The sequence below is a fragment of the Neopsephotus bourkii genome, unplaced genomic scaffold, assembly GCF_033783945.1.
Source record: "Neopsephotus bourkii isolate Nb327-2 ecotype Australia unplaced genomic scaffold, CSIRO-AGI_Nbou_v1 NB_952, whole genome shotgun sequence".
Classification (NCBI taxonomy): domain Eukaryota; kingdom Metazoa; phylum Chordata; class Aves; order Psittaciformes; family Psittacidae; genus Neopsephotus; species Neopsephotus bourkii.
This window is the reverse complement of record NW_026901446.1, coordinates 123,883-149,801: the sequence shown is the minus strand read 5'-3', so window position 1 is coordinate 149,801 and position 25,919 is coordinate 123,883. Positions and strand designations below refer to the sequence as shown.

Sequence of the window (25,919 nt, the reverse complement as noted above, 5' to 3'; positions counted from 1 at the left end):
GTAAATCTTAAAGATAACATGTATTTTATGAATTACGTAGTAATAGGTTAACATAAGTATTTTTCACAAACTTCCTCTGCACTATGTAACTTCTGAGAAAAAGTCTTCTACAGTAAAATTCTAATTTATTAGACACTCCCAGGTAAAATCTTGCAGAGTGGAAAGTGATGCAAATCCTGAATTTGTAAGTTTTGTAATGTGAAAATCGTCAATTTTGGACGTTCCTGTGTGGATGCAACTGAATTTAGATACAGCTTGTGTAACTGGCACAGAGAGCACAAATTTTCTCCCTAAACCAATTGGGGTTTTCCTTTTTTCTTTTTTTTTTTCTTCTATTTTTAAAGATGCTGAGGCAGGGGGAGAGGAGGAGAGAGTTGTGTGTCTGTTTGAAAATGTGTTTTTTGCAGTTACTAAAAGGTTTAACTTATTAGATACTTCTTGTTTAGTGACTAAGTCTTTTTAGGAAATATTGTGTGTGAATATAAAGAAGAAAATGTGTGCTCACCGTAAGAGTATTCACCTTTAATTTTAATTTAGCGAAATGGGGAATTTGCCTCTTAGCTTAAATCTCTTCTACTGATTTTAAATTTATTGATAGAGGGCTTGTGGTTCGTCTCCTCGTACTATAAAACCTTTTTATCTGCACACTTGAGGTAGAATCTCATCACAGCTGAGAAGCATCTGGAAAAATGCACTTAAAGCAAGACTAAAACACACTTTATCTTTTGTTCTGGCTTTCAGGAAATGCTAAGCATTAGTTGTAAAGTTTGTTTACCATAATTACGTAGCCATGGGCTGACTCTGATTTGTTTCTTTTGGGGAAAGGAGTGGTTTTTATAGAAAGTGATCTCTCCCCTTCACTACTTCTCAGTAACCACCTTCCCAAAATAATTTCAACCTTATGCTTCCCTTCTAACTGCATCTTCTGGCAGGTCTCAGTTGTTTCTGAGTTCCTGCAATTCGTATTGATCAGGTGCAGGATTTGCTACCTTATATTAAGACAGGTGTTCACAATTTATTCACTGGTGGTATGTTGCTAGACAGCAGCTCCTTTCACTTTGGCTGCTGAGATTTCAGACATGAATGAATAATGTTGAGTAGAATGATTTTTAGCAGTCTTGTGACAGATTTCCTGAAAAGCTGTTACCTTGGAAAAATAGGAGGTTTACTTTTAATAATGCTTTTGCATTGCTTGTAAGTTTGTACTATGTTTACAAGTTAATACACGCTGGGGTTGTTCTAGTTATAGCTGTTCGGTTTGGTGTGACTGCAGGAGGAAGCTTCCTCTATTGTTCCTATGGGAATATGTCTGTTAGAAATCTAGTAACTCCTAAATATGTCATTCATTTTTGTGAAGCTGCTTATAGTGTTTATGCAAAAGACTGGCATTTGTGCATTTTAGTACATACACTCTAACTTCAGGTCACATTATGTGAAGAAAATAGTGTGACTGTAGCAAGTACTCAGTCTAATTAGAATGGGAATGTATAATGCTAGCTGATGCTTTACAATAGCCAGCTTCCCTCTAGAGAACTTACTCAGGATGCTAGTGCATGCTGAAATCTGCATGAAAGAATTATTTGCTGCTTTTGTAGTCTAGGCATGGGAATGCATATTACAGTAACACTACACTTTCTTTGTAAGCACACTTTTTTGTATTGCATAACTTAACTTTGAGTTGAATTGTACTCACAAGTTTTGATAGGTTACTGGTCTCTTCTGTCCTTTTTTTTTTTTTTTTTTTTCACATGAAATATCTGTAGTGCTATGCTTCCTCAGAGGTTTTCAGCTACGTTCTTTCTAACTATAAGGCTTTGGTTGGATATTCCATGTTCTTTCGGAGGCTTGAAACCTGTAGTGTGGTGGAACTGTTTCTTCCAGGGGAGAGGCAGTGCTTGGGGAGGTACACTTGCCTTTTTGTTAATGCTGAGGTCGTCCTTTTATAATGTTTGGTACATGTGGGAAGTGGAGATTGGAGCCCTTTGGTAATTATAGTACTTTCTGTAATAAGTCATTAATTCTAACAAAACTATTAAAATATTAAGGTTCCACCAAACAAAGTCTCTCAAAGTGGGAAGCAGTCTCTCTTCCAGAGATGGAACTAAAACAAAGTTTTTCACAAATGTGATCTTCTTTGAAAAGCGGCATCTCTTTCTGGAACCTAATCATCATGCTTTTGCTTTTTGAAACAGGGATTCTTAGTGCAAAAATCACTAATGCAAAATCTGGCAGATTTGATCTAATGTGTATCAGATACGCATAAGGAGTGATTTTATAATACAGGCTTTGGCTAGTGTCAGTACTTTTCAGAGCTCTGTTTCTATAATTCTGTCCTTTTCATCCATTTGGATCTTGGATTAAGTGGATTACATGGTCTTTTCATCATGATAGAGACATGCGAAGTTCAAAAAAGTCAGTTTCACCCTTCTGCTCTGTGTGAGAAGACAAGAGTCCATCTGTTCTTCCTACTTTTTCTGTCAAGGAAGTCTCTCTGTATTGATTAACTTTGCAAGTAATTTTCTCTATTTGTTAATGAAAGGAATAGTTGGAAATTATTAAGATTAAGGCACTTGGCACCGGAAGTTACATTCTAATGCATCTATTATGTCTAATACCCACAGAACAAGTAAATAAATCCATGGATGATGACATACTCAGGTCTTCAGTTCCCATTGCTCCCCTCACAATGGCATTTATATCCTCATCTGATACAAGTTGTTAATCAATGCTCAATATGATCTCTTTGGAAAGGATTTGTATAATTACAAATAGATCCAGCTCAGATTATCTGAGTTGGAAAAAAAAGCAATTTGGAAGGGCTGATACAGAAAGGGTTTACCTCTTTCCACAACAGTCACAACAAATGAACCATCCTTGGCTCAGGTGCATTGTGATACTTTCCTGATGTCATATCTTTACATGCTTTCTTCTCTTCTAATCATCATGAGTAGTCCTATTTCCTGTACTACTTGGTGCTTTTGCATACTTTTGAAAAAAGTGGAGGTCCGTATAATGAACCTGGTTTGTTCAGTTAGCTGGAGTTGTGCTCTGTTCACATTCTGAAGTTGGCTACTCCAAGGAAGTTTAGGAAATCCTGCTGAGTTTTAGAAAATCATGTCATAGGAATTCCTGTTCTTCTCAGAAATCTTCTTTTCATTGGTTGGCTTTGGCCAGGATATTGAGAGAGAAATTTTATAAGTAACCTCAATTTTTCTCATTAATTTGTGCTTTCCCACTGTTCACTGTTCAAATAACCCCAGTGGGTTATTTCTGTGTATAGCCAAGTAGTTTGAAGCTAGTCAGTCACTTTGGGTATAAACCTTTCCTAGAAAATTACATTAAGTTCTTTTTCTTTAAAATTTAGAACTGCTACTGAAGTAATTTTCAGGTTCACACTATACCTCAAGACCTTTCACGCTTTACTAAAAACCCCAAATACTGTGAATCAAAAATATTGCAGATATTAAAATGAACCCTCTAGGAAGGGAAACAGGGAAGGTAACCTTAAAAATTACTTGAAAAAGAAAACCAAACCAAAAAACAGAAAGTAACTCATATTTTTCAAAGACTCTTTTTCAAATTTCTGTAGTGTTTTATTTTATTTAGATTTGCTAAATTTTAATTTGAACTCTTCCATACATAGCACTGTGTGTTCACCATTAGATTAAGGCTACTTGAGAGGCACTTTTATATCATGCAGCTGTCTTAATAGATTTAGGGAGTTGTACTTTTACTTGTAAAAGGCACAATTCTCTGGAGTTTGTGAGAAAAGTAATGAAATCATTATTCTCATTGGGAGGCTAACATATTTTTTTAACTTATAAACATTAGAAGCATCTTTAATGAGACAAACCTACTCGTATCTGTGTTATTTTCTCAATATGTTTTACCTCTAAGCATCCATTTTACCCATTTCTTTGGAATCTTACTGTAGATTCTTTGAATTAAGAAGAAGTGGATCTGTAATAACTTTATTTCCAGTAATTGGATCAGTTAGGGGGCATTTGGATGCCTGCTGTGGGCCCTTCATTTTTAGTTCGTTCCAAGTCCATAGCAGCAGAGACACACAACCCAAGAGTGTGAATCTGCCGGCGAAAAACTCTCAAAACTACAGTTATAGGTAAGTAACCTTTTTCTCTTACATTTTAAGTTCTTATCTAGCCCCTCTCCCTTTCTTCCCATTACCCATCACCCCCAAAAGTTTCCCAAAGAGGAAACTAATAGAACACTATTAATAGTGAACGGTTTGTTTACATATTATTTTATGAAGCCAATTAATGAAATGACAGAATGTTTAATTATAACCAGTGTATTACCATTCATTTCCAAAAATAGGTTATAGGGGGTTTTATTTCCTTAAAAATAGAGCTGTAAGTGTTGTCATTTGTATAGTAGTCTTGCAGAAGGTTGAGGTGACTAATACCAGAAGATGAAATGAGACAGTGTAAAATACAAATGATTGTGTGACTGTTGTAGGGCAGTGTGAGAATTAGGTTTCATATATTTTGTGTATTTCAGCAGATCTGCATTTTGTAGTGTGACATAATGGGTGGAGGTGATGCCTCATATAGCCTTCCCAAGAAAAAGCAGTTTTACAAATGCCAGTTCCTGTAGATGAGATTTGTGTGTATGTGTTCAGACATGTTTCAAGAAAAGTAAGGGGAAGAAACTCCTCTAGAGAAATTGCAATGCAGTATTGCAGTGTTTCAATCTATTTAGGAAAAATTACATTATTTTATTTTTTATAAAGAATGAAATACTAATTGAGTGAAAAGCACATTAAAAAAAAAAAAGTGGAGATACATGTTTTTTTAATGGCATTTACTTCAGTTTAGTCCTCTTGTGTAACATGCAAATTCCCTCGTTTATCTCAGGTTGGAGTTTACGTTGTGTAGTAACAGAAACCTTTTCTTGTAAGTGTAAAAAATAACTAAATGTTAGCAGTTTGGTAAGAAGTCTATTTTTTTTTAATCTTAGTGTAACCTAAGATTAGAAATTTAGTATAACTTGCCTGTAGCATATGCCTTCAATTGTACTTGTTAGATAGATGGGAGTATTTCTTTTACCCAGTAATGAATTTTGTACTGGGATAGTCACTTCTCTATAATGGTTTTAGATCTTGGTAAAGAAATGGGATGTATAATTAATAAACCTTATTAAGAGTTTAGGACCAGGATTTCTATATAGTCACCAAGTTCACTCTGACATCAACTTAAGAAGACATAGACTTTTTTTTATTTCATGCAGTATAAATGTTACTGGATCTAGTTAATTGAAGATATTTTTGAGTGCAGAGTATGATGTCAGAATAAATCCACACCTGGGAGAAACGTTTCAAAGTTATTACTAATTTCTGAAGTTTGCTATCAATATAAATGAATTAAAAACTAATTGGATATGTTAATTTGTTATACATAAAATAGGTATTTTTCATTAAGTTTGCTGTTAGTGTGTTCCTTTTTTCTTGTGAAATTAGATGCTGCATTAGGTATATCAAAGTAATTGCACTTCAGATTTTGCTAAGATATTTTAACAATTGAGTTTACAGAACTATAATTCTTCACAAAGCAACCACATGGATAAAACCATTTCTGTCAGAAAAAATTATCTCATAAATAAATTAAAATCATATTATTTATAAAAGCAGTATTAAGTTCAAGGAAGTTACAGCTTCCAGTCTAAACAAGTGTAGATACTTGGTTATACATTTCTTCAGTTCAGTTCTTGTTATTTACTTTTAAATATCTTTTGTATTATTACAGTTAACAGGAAATGTGTTACTAGGCATCCTTAAGTAGAAAAAATCATAACATCTTAGTTCATTCTCTGGTTATGCTGATTACATCATTGTTACATCTAAGAAAACAAACAGAACTTTACCAGAATAAAGATTCTGACGTCTGCTACACTCTAAGGCACGTCAGGGACTTCTGTAGTCTTTTTGTGTTTTGTCCTGACTGGTTTTGGACATTCCTCCTGGTGGGCTTTCCTTTTTGCAGTGTCCAGAAATTTGATAAGGTCTCTTGAATAGATTGATAAAAATAGCAGCTCTTTGTGTTCAGATTCTCAGAAATCCTTCCTCTGAACTGAAGCAGCTGGAAGCTATGGTCTCTTCTTCAGAGACTTTGGAATTATGTTCTGTCTATAAAGCTTCCTATACTAGATACATGACTTCATGTTCTCAGTTTCTTCTGTATGGGAGCAACCAGCGAGAATAAGATTTTTGACCTGTATTTGCTGAGTCTCTCCTTCAAGGGGAGCAGGGTGTACTCTAGGAGTCTCTTCTGCTGATGTGAAGAGTTCTCATTGGTTCTTCAGTTCCTTGTTGGTATATGGCTTTGCACGGAGGTCATGTGAGAGCAAACTGTCATGGTCAGTAATGTTCAATTGTCATGAAGGATTAGAAAGGTAAGAATGCGTATTTGCCCTCACTCCATTCATAGGTCATCCATCAGTACCACTGGAGTAATTTTAAACCTTCCTTGTACCCAGAATGTTTCAATTTCTGTGGTCTACAGAACACTGTTGGTTGTGGTGGCAGGGCACTGGGACAGCTTTGAAGAGATCTGTGAAAAATACCTAACAAAAGAAAACAGTCAATAAACACACAGTTGATGCATAGATGCCTAGTTGTATGTTTACCTGTTGAAAATTCCTAATCTTGGCTGTTAGCTTAAATAAAATAAGCTAGTCATTGGCTTCTGGCCGACTTGTCATTGATGTTGTTAAAAAAATTGAAGGTTTGAAAATAGTAATTAACTGCTTAGGACTGGTATATTTAGTTTAAATTTATTAACTACTGATTTAAATACTTCAAGTAAGTGGTAATTCGAATAGTGGAGGCATTGCAGTAATCTCTGAAGACTCGTAGAGCTTTAAAATATAAAACTCTTTATTTCTATGCTTTAAAAAAGGAAGTTTGTACTGGAGTGATCAAAAATAGTTCAGCCAGAATTCATCATCTTTGTAGCTCTGAAGAGGAGTACATTCACATTTAACCATCCTGGATATGAATTGAGTCCCTTACAGAGTGTAAATGGGAAAGTGATAATTGATCTGTTGTGTCTTCAAAATCATTCAGAAATCTCTGTATTTTAGAGTCTACCAAGCAGTAGAGCAAAGTGTTACCATTCTGCTAAAATGAAGCTTAGCAACCACACATGTGGTTATTATTTAGATTTGTTGCATTTTCACATAGAGCTACAAAGGCCCATTTCAGCGCAGTAGGACAAGCAGTACTAGAAGTTTTTAAGCTACCTCATTTGTCTGGGATTTAAGCAATCAGGCTTTGAAGAAAGCAGTAGCATCGGAGACTTAGGCAGTAACGGTGTTCTGGCTGCTGCTTTGGAAAGACTTCAGATTAAGCAGAAGACCAGAGATATTTTTTTAGTACAGCTCCCCTCATCCAGCTGCTAGCCCTAACACTTTGCTTCCAAGCATACGTGTTTTCAGAATGGATATTCTTCAAACCATTATTGACTCGTGGCTTCAGCAGAAATGTATTTGAAAGTATTTGTGGTTATTCCAGTGCAATGTTTTTTTTGCACAAAGGTTCCACAGTAGTTGATTAATTGCTAAATATGAGAGTACTCGTCGTTTTGATACACAGATAATTCCAAAGATGAAGGCCATCCAGGTCTCCAGGAATACTGTTCAGAAGAGATCAGGTGAGGATGACTGCTTGGAAAGCCACCTAATCTTTTTTTCCATTTCAAACTTGTGGTTCCTGTAATGTATTTTTTCTTGCACCACAGTGACCCATTTAACATACAGGACATCTCTACTGTTTTTTAGAATAAGGTAGCTTCTGATCTTGCTTTGATTACCAAGGTATTGTCTCGTGTTGAACATGTTGCAATTGAAAGAGAACATCTGTGCAGCTTTGCCGAGCCAAAAGGATGTATATATAAAGAGAATAACTAGGGTCAGACTTGCTCTAAACCATCGTAATTTTTTTTTTCAAGAATTGAAAAAAATGTAGATATATTTTGGATGTATCTACATTCTGTTGGAAGAGGGGGAGGAGTGGATAATATTACTGAAGAGAAAAGAAGCTGAAAACAGCAAACTTGGAAATTTCATCTGTAACATAGAAAGTTTAAAACAAATTCCTTTTATTATGAAGACTGTTACAAAAAGTGAAGAAAAAAGATGCTGATCTCATTTTATTAGCCTCAAGAGCTTGCAAGCCTGTGTCCCCAGAACTGCAGCAAGCTTTGAATCTACATCTGTAGGATTTGAAAGAAAAACGTTAGCCTGGTATTTTGGCAAAGTCCTAGATCCTGATAATAAAAAAAAATCCTACTGTATATGGAATGAAGTGGATGAAGCTTGGATGCTGAAGGATACAGAGTATATTGGAATGGATATTGTAAGAGTTCCTATGTTCATATATTCATCAAAACCATAAAGGGTCTTGAGACTAAAGACAACAAAGTAGATGCATGCAAACTTGCATATATTCAACTGTAAAAGAAAAGATATGAAGACATCTGTTTTCTGACGGTTATTACTCTGTATTCACCTCTGATTCTTTGATTATTCTCATATAGTTCAAAGTGGGTTCAAGATTTCATAAAGGCCTTGAAATCCAATGGTGTATGTCAGCTTTCAGACTTCTGCAGCTACCATGGCAACTTAAAAGTTTTTTTGTGGAATTTTTTCATTATGTTCTATGAAGATGGCTGTACTATGCAGTTGTCATATCTTTTATGCCCTAGTTCAACCTGATATTTTCGTATACTTGGGCCAGTTTTTTTGTCCTACATCCTGAAATCTCATAGAAGCAAAACGTTAATGATGAAATCTAGTTCCAGGGATCGCCATGAAGGTGCACTGGAAATATGAAGAAATCTGGAGTAATCTGTAACTCTGTTTGCGATCACCTTGCCATTTAGGAAGAGAAAACTTTGAAGGTGTTTTTAGATGAGATGTTAACACGTTACCATAACGTACTAAAACATAAGTATTCATTTGTCAAGAGAAATGAGGAAGGTGCATCAGAAGAGCTCTGTTTAGAGGGAATATGTTTGCCAAGTTCTGATTTGATCGTCTATTTACATGTGTTCAACTTACAATTTGATATTTTGGATGATGAAGAGCATCAGCATTTTGAGCCTGGTCAGTTACAGAAGTTCAAGCGAGAAAATTGATCCTACTTGAATTGTTTTGGTTGTTTAATCTTGGAGCCTTCAGCATGAGGGTTCTGAAAGGTGAGTTTTGCTTGATCCAGCTACAGTTGTTTAAGACATCACAGCTTCTGGCCATCTGCCTTGCTCCTGTAGTACCAGTAGCAGAGGAAAAATTCACTTGGCTCTTATTTGATTCATTCAGCCTGGTATGTTTATGTAAACAATCTTCACTAGTGCCTTAAGGTGATATATTGGACAGTGACATACACTTGTGGAAATCCGAATGTGTGTTCCCTTCTGCTGCAGGTGATAACCTCATTTAAAGGAATGGGGCAGATAACTGATAACAGTAATGTCTTAAAGGCCACTGTTAGATCCACCATCAGAGCTTTACAGGACTTTCTAAGTGTGGCTGACATTTCTAGGTTAAAATGAAAAAAGCTGAATGATTTTTGCTAAGAACACAACTTTCTCAATTTGATTTTCATAAGGTAATGACGTGTGTGGATGTGTGTCAATGTATATGTTTTCTTTAACTGAAAAAAACAAACATCCAATTTGAAACCAATGAATCTGAAAACTTCTACTTTATTACCATTCCTAAGATTTGTCATGAAGCTCAATGAGGCCAGAGCCCTCTTAGTCACAAGGAGAAAAAGGTTTTTCATCACTGCATGAAGGTTTAAAAAAAATATATTCATTTTAAACTGTAGTGTAAGGAAATTAATCTGTGTAAGTTCTCATATCAATCCAATAGTTGTCTAGTACAGAAGAAGAAAAAATCTCCATGCTGTAAAGCTGCACCTTTGATTTGGCAAATTAATTTTGCTTCACATCTCTACTAAAGTTGGCAGGTGTTCTTACAGTTTTTTGTTGAATTTTGCAAATTTCCTTATTTGCAGTTGACCAGTGTCTTCATGGAGTTCACTGTATCTGTCTTTACTGTCTTCCACCCTTAAACACCATATATAGTTCTGGAGTTTTAGGAAATTAGAGATGTACAAATAGACTAGGGGATTAAAATGATGGGGGAAAAAGCATGTTCCTGTCACTGGCATTGACCATATAACTATTTGATATTGTTCTTTAATGTTAATATTGGAGATGATCGTTCAAAGTTTTAATTCTTCTAAATGAAAATCATCTACAAATGTAGAATAAATTGGAAAACATACTTTATAGTTTTGGTTTAGAATTTGAGAGGGTGGTGTGTTTTCCCTTGGCATTTATTTCCTATTCCTTGATTGCATCTTCCTTACCTCATTCTCCTGCTCCAAAATAAGAGCTGGCTTATTGCATCTGGTGATAAAGCACCACAAATCTAGGCATGAAATAAGTTATTTTTTGTATATTTATGGTCTAGGCATTTTGACAATACATCTGCACAACAGTATTTTCAACCTAAGTTTCATAATTTCTTAGACTTGAAGTCATATTACCTGATTACAGAAAAAGTTATTGCGGTTCTTTTGACAAATTACACAATGATAGTTCAGAAATGAGAATGTAAGGCTTAGTGCAAGTAGAGCTTTTGGTTTTCATGGCAGACATGCATTTTAGTTTAGAATACCATGTTGGTTATAGAAATAGGTTGTAGTTTAAATGAAAATAACATATCTTTTGGATACTTCCATGTGCTTCTCATTTCTACGAATTCTACCAAATTACAGGGCGTGTGATTGGATCACTTTATTTTCTGTGTTCTACTGTTAATGATTTTTTAGTATAAACTGAAAGGCTTATTGCAGAGTCAAGCTCTTGACACTGCATAAAGTTGCCACTGAACATTTCATCCATGAAAAGAATTATGGTTGCAAAGAGAAAATACAGAAGTTTTTAAGTGTGTAGCCCCCCCCCCCCCAACAAACATGTGTTATGGTATAACTCCAGCTCTTGATATACTGCTTTGGTTCAAAGATAAGCATGGAGTGTTGGAGTTACTTTAATAATTTTTGTTCATTGTTTATGTGTTCCCTGGCTATAAAATATGTGTGAAGTCCAACTGATGAGCTGAACCAAGTAGGGAGAACCTCTGTTTTAATCACTGTAGATTCTTGCTTAGTTCATGTGTAATGAAGCAGGATGGATCTGTCAGAAGAGAATCTTACTTCTCAAAAAGTAGTTGTGGAGGTGTACATTAACTTTGTTGCTGCAGACTTCTACTTCAAGCATAATTAGTTTGGGGTTTTCTAAAAGTTTTGGGTTTGATTGGGTTGCTGGTTTGGTTTGTTTTTTTTTCTGTCTTTATGTATTGCATCTGTTTTATTAGGTGTCTCAGGAAATAATCACACAGGGACTTCAGTGTTATATGTTTTAATGGTGGGGTTTTTTGATGAGTAGTTGGCAGCTGTGGTAGACTGACAATGAATGGTAGTCTGAATACATTAAAAAGTAATAGCTAGAGCAGTTTTATTGTTCTTTTAAATTCAGTTGATTTTGTTGTGTATGCACATACTTGCTGACGAGAATTAATTGGTGGGACTTGAGGGCAATGGACCATTTACCAGTCTATATATGTAAATTGTGTTGTTTCTCCTTAACTTGCAGATAAGCCTTTGAAGAAGCGAAAACAAGAAAATAAACCACAGGAGGCTGGAGGTGCTACTGGAGGAAACAGAGCAGCTTCTCAGGAGACAGGTTCTGCAGGAAATGGGGCAAGGCCGGCGTTAATGGTTAGTATCGATCTGCAGCAAGCAGGAAGAGCAGACTCTCAGGCAACAGTAACTCAGGATTTGGACACCATCAAAAAACCTGAAGAAATTAAGCAGTATAATGACGCGTTTGTGTGTGTTCCCCAAGAAGATGCTTCTGGAGTTCCTAAATTTAAACCTGAAAACCATCCAGAATTTTTTAGGAAAAAGCCAGACTTTGAAGGTCAAAAGACAGATATCCAGCAAAATGAAAACAGGCAAATGGAATTTCAGCAAAGTGAGAGCAGACGGTTGGAAAGTAAACACAATGAGAACAAACAGTTAGAAGCTAAACATGAAAGCAAGCATGAAAGCAGACAAATGGAAGTGAAACAAAATGAGAACAGACAGACAGAATCAAAACAAAATGAGAGCAAGCAAATGGAGATGAAACAGAATGAGGGAAAACAAAATAATGGCAAACAGGAAATAAGGCAGAGGCCCGAAACGCCAAAACAGAAGAGTGAAGGCAGGCCTGAAACACCAAAACAGAAGACTGAAGGCAAGCCTGAAACACCAAAACATAGACATGATAATAGGAGAGACTCCAGTAAACCATTGTTAGATAAGAAAGTTGAAGTATCTAGACATAAACTAGATGTAAAATCTGATCTTTCAAGGATAAAACCTGAAAGTAGATCTGATCCAACAAAACAAAGGCCTGATGGTCGTTCAGTTTCTGATGCACTGAGGCGTGATCATGATAGCCTTAAACAAAGATCTGAGGATAGGGGGGATTCAGAGAGATACAGAGGAGATCCATGCAAGATTAGAAGGCCTGAATATTTGAGATCTGCAAACAAAAATGAACATGATTCTAAGCATGGTATTAAATCTGATGGCTCAAAACCTGAGAAATTTGAAAGGAAACATAGGCATGAATCTGGTGATTCGAGGGAAAGGTTTTCTGCTGGGGATCAGAAATCGAGACCTGACAGCCCTCGTATTAAACAGGAAGGTAGAGGAGATTCAAGTAAATCAAGACCTGATAAACCTGGTTTTAAATCACCCAACAGCAAGGATGAACGAAGGACAGATGGTAATAAGAGTAAAGTTGATACTAATAAAGCACATGCTGACAGTAAAGCAGAGTTTCCCAGTTATTTGTTGGGGGCAAGATCTGGTGCACTGAAACATTTTGTCATTCCAAAAATCAAGCGTGATAAAGATGGCAATGTTACTCAGGAGTCAAGGAAAACTGAATTTAGAGTTGAACAGAAAGATAAAGTAGAGAAGATTGGGCTAGTTGAAGATCTAAATAAAGGAGCTAAACCTGTAGTTGTCCTTCAAAAGCTTTCTTTGGATGATGTGCAGAAATTTATTAAGGATAGAGAAGATAAATCGAGGGGCTCTTGTTTTAAACCCAACAAGAACAAGTCATCCAAATCTAATAAAGGTAAGACTTCTTTTTCAGTATTAATTGCATTATATCTTTTTTACACTCTTGTTTTAAATTTGCTACTTTTGTAGTTAGAAATTAAGCATAAACATTTGATAGCTAGTTTCAGTCTTTTTTATATGGTGATTTTGGGAAACAAAGTGAAGTCATCTGTGGGCCTATTATAAGTCTTACTACAATGAACCTGAAATTATTTATTTACTCCAGTGCAGGTACCTGATGTGGGAACACTTAAATGGTCTTAAGATGTACTTGAGCTACATTAGTTTACCCTGGTAATTTATCCAGTGAGCTGTAAATCCTATATGCATGACTTAAACTTCAGGTTTAAGTGTGTTTTGTGTAACGGACTGGTACTACTGTAACTAAATCGGTGTAGCTGGAGCAGTGAGAAATACTATGTATACAAGCCCTAAGATTCTTCTGTAAGCTTAACTGGAAATTAATTATGCTTTTCCAGGGCATATTTTAATATGATGAAATAAGAGCAAAGTTACAAAGTCCCATTTGCCTCTTTTATGCTGTAAATACAACTCTGTTGGAGAGCCTCTGCACTTGAGTCTGTGTGACAATAAGCTTACAAAAAGTTCTGTCTTTACGAGAGTTCAAACATTGTCTTCAGGGTTCACTGTGTGCAGAAAGAGGAAATGAACTGGTAAACAATTGGCTGGAATTTTCAGATTAGTAATATGAACAGGAAATAATTCAGTATAGTTTGTAGGTTTGATTTTTGGTTGATAGTCTCTTCTGCAGTTCTAACACTTGATATATAGGATTGTTTTTCTTCCTGGTGTTCTGATTTTGACTAATTTGGTTTCATACTGAAGTAGATAAATTCACATTGTGAAATCAGTGTTACTGACTGGTCAGGGTTCCTTTATTTTTTTAATCTTCAACATTTAAAGCATTTAAATTTCCCACACAGTTATATTTATGTGTTGTCATGTCTCAAAATAGACAAATCAGGTAGCAGGCAGAGGATTTCAGCTGTATTCAAGATGACTTAGGAATGCAGTTCCAGGTAGATCATGAATGTGAGATTAAAATGTTTTTCTTACGTAGTTGATCTGATAAGAAATAATGTAGAATTTATCTTGGGGAATGTATAACTATGTTTATGTACATGTATACAACAGAGGTGATACCTGTATAACGAATTTATTGGGCTACATCAGTTCTCTTATCTACTAACCTGTTTGTATTCACTCTTAAAAACTTAACAATTCAGGACATGTGTTAGTTATATGTAAGACATTAGCCTCCTTGTTAAATGTTTGCTCTTTGTCCTGGAAATACGAACATTTTCCATGTCTCTTTTTGAGGTTCAGAGCAGACAAAATTTCCATTTCTAATAATAGGCATCTAGAGTTACACATAAATTTATGGTATCTTTGTTGTCAGTTTAGTCTAAAGACTTTGGATTAAACCTTTATGTTCTTGATAGGGAATGCTAAAAACTTTCTGATGGAGCTCAGCTCTAGTCTTAGAAGGATAGAGTTTGAATTCTCTGTGTGGAAAATCACTAATTTTTAGAGACCTCAGAGCAATATGCAGTTTGTTTTTGCTTTCTAAAATGTTTCTGAAGTACTTTTTTTATAGTCTGTATTGTATGTGGTTATTCATGTAGAACGTTTTAGTAACATGTAAAGGTTTTAATGACTCTTGTCTGATTAGCATGACTAGTAGATGTGCCATACATGAGCAACACTTTGATTTTGAAGTCAGGTTTATAAATTTTTGCTGTGTTTTTATGTATTTTTTGTTTTATAAAGTCATGTATTTCTTATATACTCTAAATAACTTGGGACATATTTTCCAGGGGGGAAAAAAAAATGTTTGAGTTAATATCAGTCTTCCTGCTATTGTATTCAGAACAAGGTTCTTAAAATTATATTAGCAATAGGTTTTGTGAAAATAAGAATATTGTAACTATGTTTCTCTCTTACAAATGGTTTGAGTGTTCAGCCAGGCAGATTTTGGAAGAAGTGTCTTTGAACTTCAAATGTTCATGTGTATTTTTAGTTTTATGTATTTTTTCCTCCCAACATCCTGGTAACTTACTTCCTAGGATATGTGATACACACTAAGTAGGTGAACTCCAGTGTTTGAAAAAGTTCATGATTTATGGAAGTTTCTCTTCATAAATTAAAGTCTATTTGTCAACAACTGACTGATACAGAAAATATTCATGTCATAGCCACAATTTCCTCACTCCGAAAGAGAGAAACACTGTTCACTGTCTTACTCCATGCCATTTTTAGTTCTAAACATTTTAATACACTAGGAAAAGTAATTTTCATAAACATTCTTTATTTAGTTCATCCTGTATTTCTTAATAGATTGTAGCAGATCTTTTCTAGTGTTACCTTGTAGCATCATTATTCTTCTACTTCTCACATCCCTCTTATTCCATGTAGCTTAGTATATTTTACTTCATCTTTCCTTATTTTACTTGCTTATATTTCTTATCCTTTGTTTTTGCTTTTTCATCCATCCCTCCCACAAGAAAATGTCTTCTCCCTGCTTCATCACATACAACATTGTTGCTGTGATTTATTTAAAATCCAGTTTGAAATATGATTAGTTCAGCTGCTTCAAAACACCATTTCAATAGTCGTTCTGTCTTAAGGCACTAATACTAATTCATTGTAAAACTCAGTAAAGTTGACTCATTTTAAGCTAAAATTAATGCATTGCAAAGTGAAAGCCCATACAACTTCTTACATTGCTTCTATAAATTTTAAATCTGAAACTCATACTTTATTATGCATGTGGATAAGCCTTGCATTATACTGCAGAAAGGCAAAGTAAGATTTTAATCAAATTATAGACAGGTTTGAAATTTTGTGTTACTATACAAATGGGAGGGATGGCCCTCGTACACAACTGTTAATATTGAATTATCCCGACAGTCCCTTCTGGAATTTATGATGAAGAATCAACTTTTTTTTCTCTCTCTCCTGGTTTTTGAAAGATTCACTCCAGCTCCAAGGAAAGTTATGGAAGTTTTTTTTAGTAGCGTATTTGTTAAGGGGTCTTAGGGTGAAATTTTGTGGGCTGTTTTGTCTGGGTCAGAATGAATTGTAACACATTTTCTTCTGGTTTAACATCTGTGAATGCCTTTATCCTGGTTTTATTGGAAATGTATGTTGTAGAGGGATCCATGAAACTTTTCCCTTAGAGGTCATGCCTGCAATGAGGAGGTCATGTTTGCTATCCTTTCTTTTCAGAGCTTCAGCGAATACCTTTTCTTCTTCTTAGAGCTATACTTATCAGCTGTGTTGGGATGGGAGCTGTTAACAGTTTCACAGTTGCTGCATTCTGAATAAGAACATTTTACTTTGTTAAACTCTGAAACAGATACGAATAATGAGAGAAACTGTTAACTGTGTAAGGGCATTTCTGAGCTGGTTTATAATATGTTTGAAGGATTGCCTTTCAAAATTAAGCACCATCCATGTAATGTAAGTTTTAGTTCTAGGACAAATGAGTGTGTTTATGCAGAAACATTGAGTTTTCCAGTATCACTGAAAAAGAGTTTTGTTGTTAAAGAAAAAAAACCAAGTCTGATCTGAATGCTACTCCTTAATTGTGTGAATTGTTGTATGGTTTTATTATTGGTACAACACAGAACTTTACATCTAAGTTTTTGTAGCTCACTGCAAGTCTTCCTAAATATACTGCATTCTCTGATGATACGATCTGAAATTGGAGTGGAGATTTACCATTTTGTCAGAGGTGCTTTTCATATTCATATTCACATGTGCTTACAGAGTCAGCTAAAAAAATTACTGCTTAATAATCATCTTCATGTCATAGAGGTATAACAATTTTTCTAGATTTTCCTGTGTCCTTTGCTTGTGTGTTGTTTGTTTGGGGTTTTGTTTTTTGGGGGGGGGTGAAGTGGTTGGTGTCAGTGGTGGTTTTTTCTGGTTTTTGATTCCAGGTGACTTTTTCAGAGTCTATAGTAATGATAATTTGGCTTTTGTGTAACAGGACAGTCCATCATTGAGATCTAGCACTGCTGGAAATAGTCTCACTTGTGAAGCAGAGTAATAAATTACATGCTCATCTTCTAGCTATTAGTGACAAGAAAGTGAGTATTCCAGGATGAAAAGTTGTATCCAGATTGTGTTGTCCCAGTGAGGCAACTTGTACTGTCTCTCACAGACTTCTGGTTAGCACAGCAGAGCCGCTCACAAATACCTTCTGGTAAGGCTGAAAATTGGACAGAAAGGGAGTATCAGTTTTAAACATTTTTTTTTTTTAATCTTTCATGTATGGGGCTTCTGAAAGGACAAAATTGGCAAACCTTTAAAAAAATTGCTTATGGATGTTAACACATCAAGCGAATTTTAGAGTTCAGATTTCTTTCCAAACCCAATTCCAAAATAACAATCCCTTGACACTGAAACAAACATAATATTATACTCACTGAAATCATCGGGGCAGGCACCTGTGCTGCAGAGAAATAACTAGAAAGCAAAAGGCTGCAAGTCAGCTTGCTTACAACAGATGGTTATTTTGTAAAGATTACCATTGTGAAAGCCCATAATGCCACAAATCTGAAATTTGAAATCACTGTCATGGGGTGGGAAGACCAGACCCACTAAGCATCTCACATGTGCGCGCACCACCAGGTATCAAGCATGTCATTAATTTCTCTAAAGTTCTACAGAAAATTAAGCCACAATTCAGAGAAAAAAAAGATATATTTCATGCTTTACAGCAAGAAGTATATTATGATTCTTCTCAGCTGAAGTGTTAGAAGCTTCTCTTAAGTTTGACTAGAATTTTGGGGTTTTTTTTGAAAAAAAAATCACTTCATAAAAATTCTGCTGTCTTCCTGGTTTTCCCCCTTTCTGAGATACTAATGACTACCTCTTTTCAGCTGAACTGCCTGTCCTTTTTTGGCATTTAAAGATGTGCTGGGTTTGCAGAGGATCCATCTTAATATATATATACTTTGTCTATTTGGCTCTGATTAATTTTGTTCTCCTTTCTTGATTGAACAGTTTGAAAAATGTTCCAGGCATTGTTTAGTCAAAAGCCAAAACCAGACTATATATAACCTATTAAAGTCTAGGAAGATCTCATTTCTCTAGCATGCTCTGCACTACAATGTATCACTCCTACTTGGCAAGAACTTTTAAGGTATGATATGTCCATCCTATCCCAGAAAGTGTGCCGAGATTTTTATGGGCATTTTACGTACTCTGTGGGACCTTTATATTTAGTACTTGTTTTGCAGAAGTAGATCTTGGATAAACTGGTAGGCATCAGGAATTCATCCACTGCACGCTGGAGTCCTTTCTTGTGTTCATCTGTTATCAGTACAATAGAAGACATTTTTTGCACAGTGTGGCTGCTTTAATTATTTCCCACTTTGGTCTTTGCCACTAAGGTAAATATTCTGATTTTTGCTCTTAAGTTTACTCTGGGTAGTTAAGAGTGAACTTCACACGTTGCACATCTAGTTCTTAGTCACAACAATAAACTTGCCCAAAACTACTAATTTCTTTGTGGTTTAGTACATCTGAAGTATGATGCTTTGTCTGTTCACAGATTTTGGAGTTCATTGTTTAGCTAGTTCATTTTTGAAAAATTACTTTGTCCTGTGTAAGTGATAGAAATTTAGTAGCTAATTTGTCAGAGCAATTTGCTGAAAGTCTGAAGCTGTCCTTGATTCGTGGATGTGGATGCTTGATCAGGTTCCTCTTCTGGGAATAGCTAAGACTATTTTGCATAAGTAATTTTTGCAACAATGCATTATAATATGTAAAAATGTGGGCCAGCAATTTGTCTGATGTCAATTACAATATGCAGTGTTGTCTAAGTATTTAAGTTATTCATCTGTCTAAGTATCTAAATATGGATGTTATTCTTAGCTTATGTGCAGGGATACATGTTCAAAATTTTTGGTCTGAATTTTCTTCTAAACAAAGGGTTAATTTGGGAATACACAAATAGGGAAAAGCCTCACATTTGCATCTGGTAAATTAATTTTTCTGTTGCTTGACATTTTTGGCTGGTTATATGAAAGAAAATTGAAACTTTACTTGAAATTTGGAATTTAGTTTTGCCTCATGGAAACATTATCAATAAAAGGAAAAGGATGAGAACTTTTTTGTTCTTCAAATTATTGTTGGTTTTATCAAATAAATGTTCCTTAAACAGATGTACAATTTCATTATCTTCTGAGCAACTTTCCCATAGCTGAGACATCAGCAATTTTTTGTTGTTGTTGCTTATGTAATTATTTTGAAGAAGCAAAGCAAGAGGAGCTTCATGTGCTATCCTCAATGGTAAAGCCTGAAAATGTTTCCATGGTAGTGTGAGGAAAAAGCAGATGTTCTTGATGTCCTGTAGTCACAGATCAGATGTAAGACATGGTATTTGTTTTATTTGTTTTGTTTGCTTATTCTCCGCAGAGATCTTGGTTGTATTGTATTACTTGTATGGGAGTTTTATGGGAAGAAAAATTATGAGGTGTAATTTGAATTTATTTAAGATCTTTTTTTCTTAGGTGAGACCCCAGTTAATCAGAATACATGGCTGGGTAAACATACCAATCATAAATTTCTGATTCTGAACATTAATAGTGACAGAATATTAACATGGTGTGTTTTGCAACTGTGCAAAACACCGTAACTTTTTAATATAATAAATTGAGTTGGCTTAAATTTCAGTGCATATTTTCAAAAGCAGTGACAGCAAAATCCAAAAATTATCCCCTGACACTGATTCATGAAAGTCAGGGGTTTTGTGCAGCACTGCATTTAATTGCCAGTCTTGCTCCATTTTGCTCTGATTACTGCTATATTTATTTGTGAAGTGTCTTGCAAACCTAGACTGCTCTAGCCTCCTTTCATCAATTTTTATAAAGACAAAAAGCCAGTGAATAGCAATGAAAAATAAAGTAACATGTGGTTGTAGTGCCACAGCAGTCGGATAGCTTGAGGAAATAATTGATGACAATGTAAATGTGAGTTCTCTTGGCATCTTTGGAGAGCACAATTTGGGTATATTCCCTGCTGTCCTCCTGGATCTTTCAGGATGCTCTTTGGAAATATCTTCCCTCCATCAAAAAATGTTTGTTACTTCTAAGAGTATTTTGTACTGTTGTAAAATTATTTTTGAATCTGTGCTATTTAGCCTTGTACATTCCATGACATTTGTTGTGTCATGGAATTACTCTGTTGCTGTGTCGAAACTCTTCTCTGACCCACCTACCTGGCTGGATCCCATTTTTCAAGGCCAGAGCTACAGACACGAGAGTATAAGCAGGGACTCTGAACCTCTTCTTTTCTTTAGTCCAAGGCTGGGAGCTTTTCCTTTGTGTGTATTATGGCAGATGAGGAAGAAATATTTTGAAATATGTGTTCAAGAAGACTCTATGGAATGACACATTTCTTCCTAACACTGTTTTTCTCCCTCTTGCCAAATTCATTGCAGCAGAGAATCATGTGGACACAGTCCCTTGAGTGGTAGTGAGAGCATGTCAAGTCTACCCACCCTCTTAATGGTGTGTACGAGCCGAGTTTACCATTCATGGATATAGTTGAAAATGAGGATAAGGGGCTCAGTAGAGAGTTATATCCTGTTTATAGGATGTAGCTGTATATCCTTCCATAAACTTCAATGGGGCAGGAAAGAGGAGAGCTGCTAGAGTAAATGCCACTACTTCTCAGATTATTTTCACCAGTATTCATTTGATGGTGTGTTTTTCAGCTGATAACAGGGTATTGAGGTAAAAGTGGAACTTCAGTCTTAACGAGCAGATATACTGTCCTCATGCCTTAAATTTCAATTTGAGAAAAGGATTGTGACTTTCCTTTTTCCCTTTCTGTTCTTTAAGCTCCAGGAAACAGAATTATTTGGAGGAGTGTGCAGCTGGTGAGCAAGGGACTCGTATCACCAAGGACTCAGCGCAACATATTGGAGCATTTTAAGGGAGATCCTGGCAGAAAGGATATAATAAGATTTGCACCCTGCGGGATAAGCAAACATTTTCAGTTTTAACCAGTAAAGTGTTCATTTTCAGCAGATAGTCATAGAATCACATAATAGTTAGGGTTGGAAAGGACCTTAAGATGATCTAGTTCCAACTCCCCTACCATGGGCAGGGACGCCTAACACTAAACCGTGTCACCCAAGGCTTGTCCAGCCTGGCCTTGAGCACTGCCAGGGATGGAGCATTTGCAGCCTCCCTGCGCAACCCATTCCAGTGCCTCACCACCCTAACAGGAAAGAATTTCCTCCTTATATCCAATCTAAACTTCCCCTGTTCTAAGTTTTAACCCATTAACCTTGTCCTATCACTACAGACCCTAATGATGAGTCCCTCCCCAGCATCCCTATAGGCCCCCTTCAGATACTGGAAGGCTGCTATGAGGTCTCCATGCAGCCTTCTCCAGGAGCAGTGCCAATTTTCACAACCCATCTTCATATCAGAGATGATTCCAGTCCCCTGATCATTCCTGTGGCCCTTCTCTGTACTTGCTCCAACAGCTCCTTGTACTTTTTATGTTGAGGACACCAGACCTGCACACAATACTCCAAGTGAGGTCTCACGAGAGCAGAGTAGAGGGACAGGATCACCTCCTTTGACGTGCTGGTCACACTCGTTTTGATGGAGCCCAGGATACGGTTGGCTTTCCAGGCTGCAAGCACACACTGCATGTGGCCCTTTGCATTGTGGTGTTTGAGTGCTAAAATGTAACAGTGCCTGACTATTTTAAAAGGGTGTTTGTTTTCCAAATATCTTTATAAAGAAGGGAAGTACTCTTTTATGCCCCCTTTTTCTTCTAGTTCTTTATCTGAAATAGACCCTTATCTGTATGAGTGCTGACCTAAGCATCACCAAGCATCATTCCCTTCTCCATAGGTGCTTGCTTGAAGTTATTATATCAAGCCAGGTGAAACTAATATGAATATACTGATTGTTACGTAAAAAAAAAAAAATAATGTGCTGTCCCTACTGAATGGATTCAGTAAAAGTTCATAGTGATGTTACCTTTTGTTTTTTTCTGATGTTTAACCTCTCTTGAAGGCATCCGTGTGTCTGGATCAGGGATATCTGTTTGACTTGCAAATTAAAGGCAAAGTGATTTTGGATCCTTCTGAAGATCAGAGATGCTTAAGTATTAGCTGGAGACAGTTCTGCAAGCTTGAAAGTACCTGTAAAGTTACGAACAAAAAGCAACGCTCAAGTTTAAATCAGATCTGTGCCTGCCTATTCTTTTTCTAAGCCATATGTGGCAAAGGAAAATACTACATCCACTGCGTGTTTCTAGAAATTTTTCTAGTGTACATGGCAAAACCCTTTGAAAAGCTTCCCACATTAAAACAGGATGTGGAAGGAAGCTTGCAGACTGGTGCATTTTTAGCTAATTTTCCCTGGCTGATCTTTAACTGTGTTAAATTTTGTCAAGAATTGCTTGGTGAGGAAACAAGTATTGTGATGGTCAGTGGATATTCAAGTGGCAGCTTAAGGTTCTTGAATACCTTCTCTAAGAAACCTTGATAATAGCCGTTATACCCAAGAACTTGTTCTTCCTCCAGCAAGCAACTAGTATGTAACTCATGGACATCATTGCATGTGTGTTCAGAGAATCACTAAAGAAGTGGCTGTTCTTGGATGCAGTTCATTGAGATGAATTGTTCTACACCTGTTCTGACTTACCCTTCATTTTTATTAATGTGGAGTTTGTTAGCATGTTGTTCTTTACAGTGAGACAAAGATTTTGTAATGATACTTCTAGTTTGTTTCTTTTGTTTGAATTGTTGAAGCAGCTTAGAAAATATGTGTGATGTCTGCAGAACGCTTGCCTACAGCCCACTTCAGGCATATTGTTTACACTGATCACACACTGTAAAAAATTGGGTTATTCCACTGGTGAAGGCAGTTCTTAACAAAGCTACTATTTTGGGGCATTCTTACTAATTTGTGCAGTAACTTTTTAGTATTTAGCTGTAACTGTCTTACCAAATTTAGCAAAGAAATTGAAAAAACTGAAGGTGATTGTACATATTTTTGTAGATACTTTCAAAGGTGTTTGTGCTGTCTATTATTTTAATTGCTTTTAAAAAGTATCCCATAAACTGAAAACACATTAGCATGGTTTTTGTACCTAATGGTTGTTGACATGTGACTGTATTCTCTATCTCCTTGCTACCCATAGCAAATAAACAGTTCCTTTGTTACAAAATATAAGGTATAAAAGAAGGAATTTAGGATCTTTCTAGTGAATATTGGGTGGTCCTCATGCCACATAAGTAAGTGATGGAGGAAAATGAACATTAACAAGCTCTAATTGGAGTCGCATAGTACGTAATACTCCTATATTTCTTCAGGAAGGATGTGGGGTCCTTTTACGTGCACAGTCACGCTTAACTACTTTGTACTGCATGAGTAAAGCTCATTTTAGAAGTTGTTATTTACAGTCTTCAGCAGCTGAGGAAACTGGACCTTGCTTCAGGGAGCATTGTGACAAGAAACAAAAACTTTAGGTTGTAGAGAACTTTACAATAATTCCATTTGTTCTCCTTTCTGCTGTTCCAAATGAATAAGGAAATATTTATATATTTCTTAATAAAAGCAAAAAGGGTAAGCTTCTAATGTTATCTGAAATACCTGTAACAGGAGAGCACAAAGCATTAGATGAATTTAGCGCTGGAAAACATAAATTTTTCAGAAGGAAATGAAGTTATTTTTACAAATATTCAAATATTTGCTGTTTGTTTGTTTTTGTTGTCTGATTAATATTCTGGCAATTGATTTAATTTTGAAGATTGATTAGTGTTCTACCCTGGGAACAAGATCAGTAAGGGAAGCAAGAATAGATACTCCTTGGAGGCAGGAGGGCAGTAGCCTGTGATTTTTCTTTGTTATTTGGAGATTTAATGCAACTTTTGTTCCTTTATTTACAGCTGACTTTTGCAGTGTCTTTGGCCAAATTTGCTGTAGGCTTTATGTTATGTATGTAGTCCTGCTGATTTCAATGAAATTACAAGCAGTGAAAAAATATGAGAATAAGCGTTAGAGAACCAGGATATGAGGCCATCTATCGACTTCACCTGTGGAAATTGTGCATACACATACGTGTATGTGAATTTTCCTGTAGTCTGAGCCTGAATGTAAGGGGCCTCCTCAGGCACTGTACAGGTGTACAGAAAGAATTGGAGAATTCGTATGGGAACACCACTGCTCAGGTGCACAGCTGTGTGGCATCCAGATTAGATCTGGCTGTCATCCAGTCAGCTGCTGGTACATACAGAGTGATCTGTCCATGCTGGCATACTTCTGCCTGTCTTCAATCAGGTGCCAAGCCAGCAAAGAATAATTGTGTAACAGCAGTGTGGTCACCCACATTGTGAAATGTTTTCTAGCATTTTTGAAAGCCATATTGAGAATCTAGGTAACCTTGGCAGGTAGAGATTGTCTAGGGATGGCAGCTTAACACACATGTTAAAAGAGCGACCGCAGCATGAGGGAAACAGGTACAACTTTTGCTATTGGTTTCAATTTATAGGTGTTTCCTGGTCTCAGTTAGAAAAGCCCAATATTTTAAGTAAAACCTTTAAAGATGCACTCAAATGAGATGACTTGCTGAACATAATAAGAATTGTAGAAAAATAATTCTTTGATCATCACTTGCATTGCTTGTAGGCATTTTTTGTGAAGTAAACATATGTGAAACAAGTAATATATGAGACTTTAAAAAAATTTTGTTGCTGAAAATGATTTTTCATATTAAGGCTTTTCTAATTCCAGTTGAATATGTTTAAAAAGAAAGAAAAACGCTAATCTTGGGTTAGAAGATAGAATATGAATGAAAATAAATTTTAGAAAGTTACGTTAGTGATATAGTGAATGCAATTAAAAATCGGATTATCATCCAGAAGATGGTTTTTGGAGGATTGTGTGTGTGTACAGCAATTTGCAGGTGATTTCCTCTCTAAATAACGTAGGATGTCTTGGGAAGGAGAGAGAGGTGCTTATGGCAAAGATGTTGGTTCTGTTGTTGACAAAGGTTAACAGTTTAGTCTGATAATCTTCAAATATATGTGCAATAGGTTCTTTGATAGATCAGGATAAGATGTTGAATAAACAAAAACCCAAGAAATACTTTTGAATTAATTTGGTTTCCTTGTACCAGTTGTAAGAATTTTGACTGTAAATCTCCATTCTGACTGTATATGGGTCTAATCATAGTTCAAAATGAGATGAGAATGGTGTGATATTGCCGACCTGTTTACCTCTGTGGAAAAGAAACATGATGTTGTCCATCTGGCTGTTGGTCTATATTAAATAAAAATCTTTCAGCTTTGCTGTGTGACAAAATCAAGCACAAATCTGGTTCACATTCTAAAACTGCAAGTAGGACTTCAGAAAAAAACTGAACCAGAGGTTGGGTTACCAACGATTTGGCCCGTATTTAGGGATAATACCTCAGAGGTTCTGCCACAGATTGTCCCTCCTTACTGGAAAAGGGAAAACAACTGTCTTGTGTACACTAAATAGTATGAATGAGAATAAGCACAACTATTAATGAGGCACAAAAAATCTTTTCATTTACCTACACTGATAGAAAACCTGTTAAATTCAGAGGATGAGCTGAAATTGGGCTAAATTTTGTGTAAGTAGAGGAGGGCTATCTTTTTACAAAGTATTTTCACAAATTTGTATTTGTTTAT

The 25,919-nt window shown here is 35.9% G+C and overlaps 1 protein-coding gene across 8 annotated transcripts in view; it reads left to right on the top strand.

The window, feature by feature from the left end:
* LOC133215119 (nipped-B-like protein) overlaps positions 1 to 25,919 on the top strand; it is a 170,960-nt gene that overhangs the window by 96,714 nt on the left and 48,327 nt on the right. For 5 of the 8 annotated variants that reach the window (XM_061358885.1, XM_061358884.1, XM_061358882.1 and 2 more), the window contains one exon: positions 11,679 to 13,217. The exons of 2 other annotated variants lie outside the window; for them this stretch is intronic. In XM_061358885.1, the coding sequence (XP_061214869.1) occupies positions 11,679 to 13,217 (1,539 nt within the window). Of the gene's footprint in view, positions 1 to 8,492; positions 9,213 to 11,678; positions 13,218 to 25,919 lie in introns of those variants that run through there. One more of the 8 variants, XM_061358886.1, reaches the window with a different exon arrangement.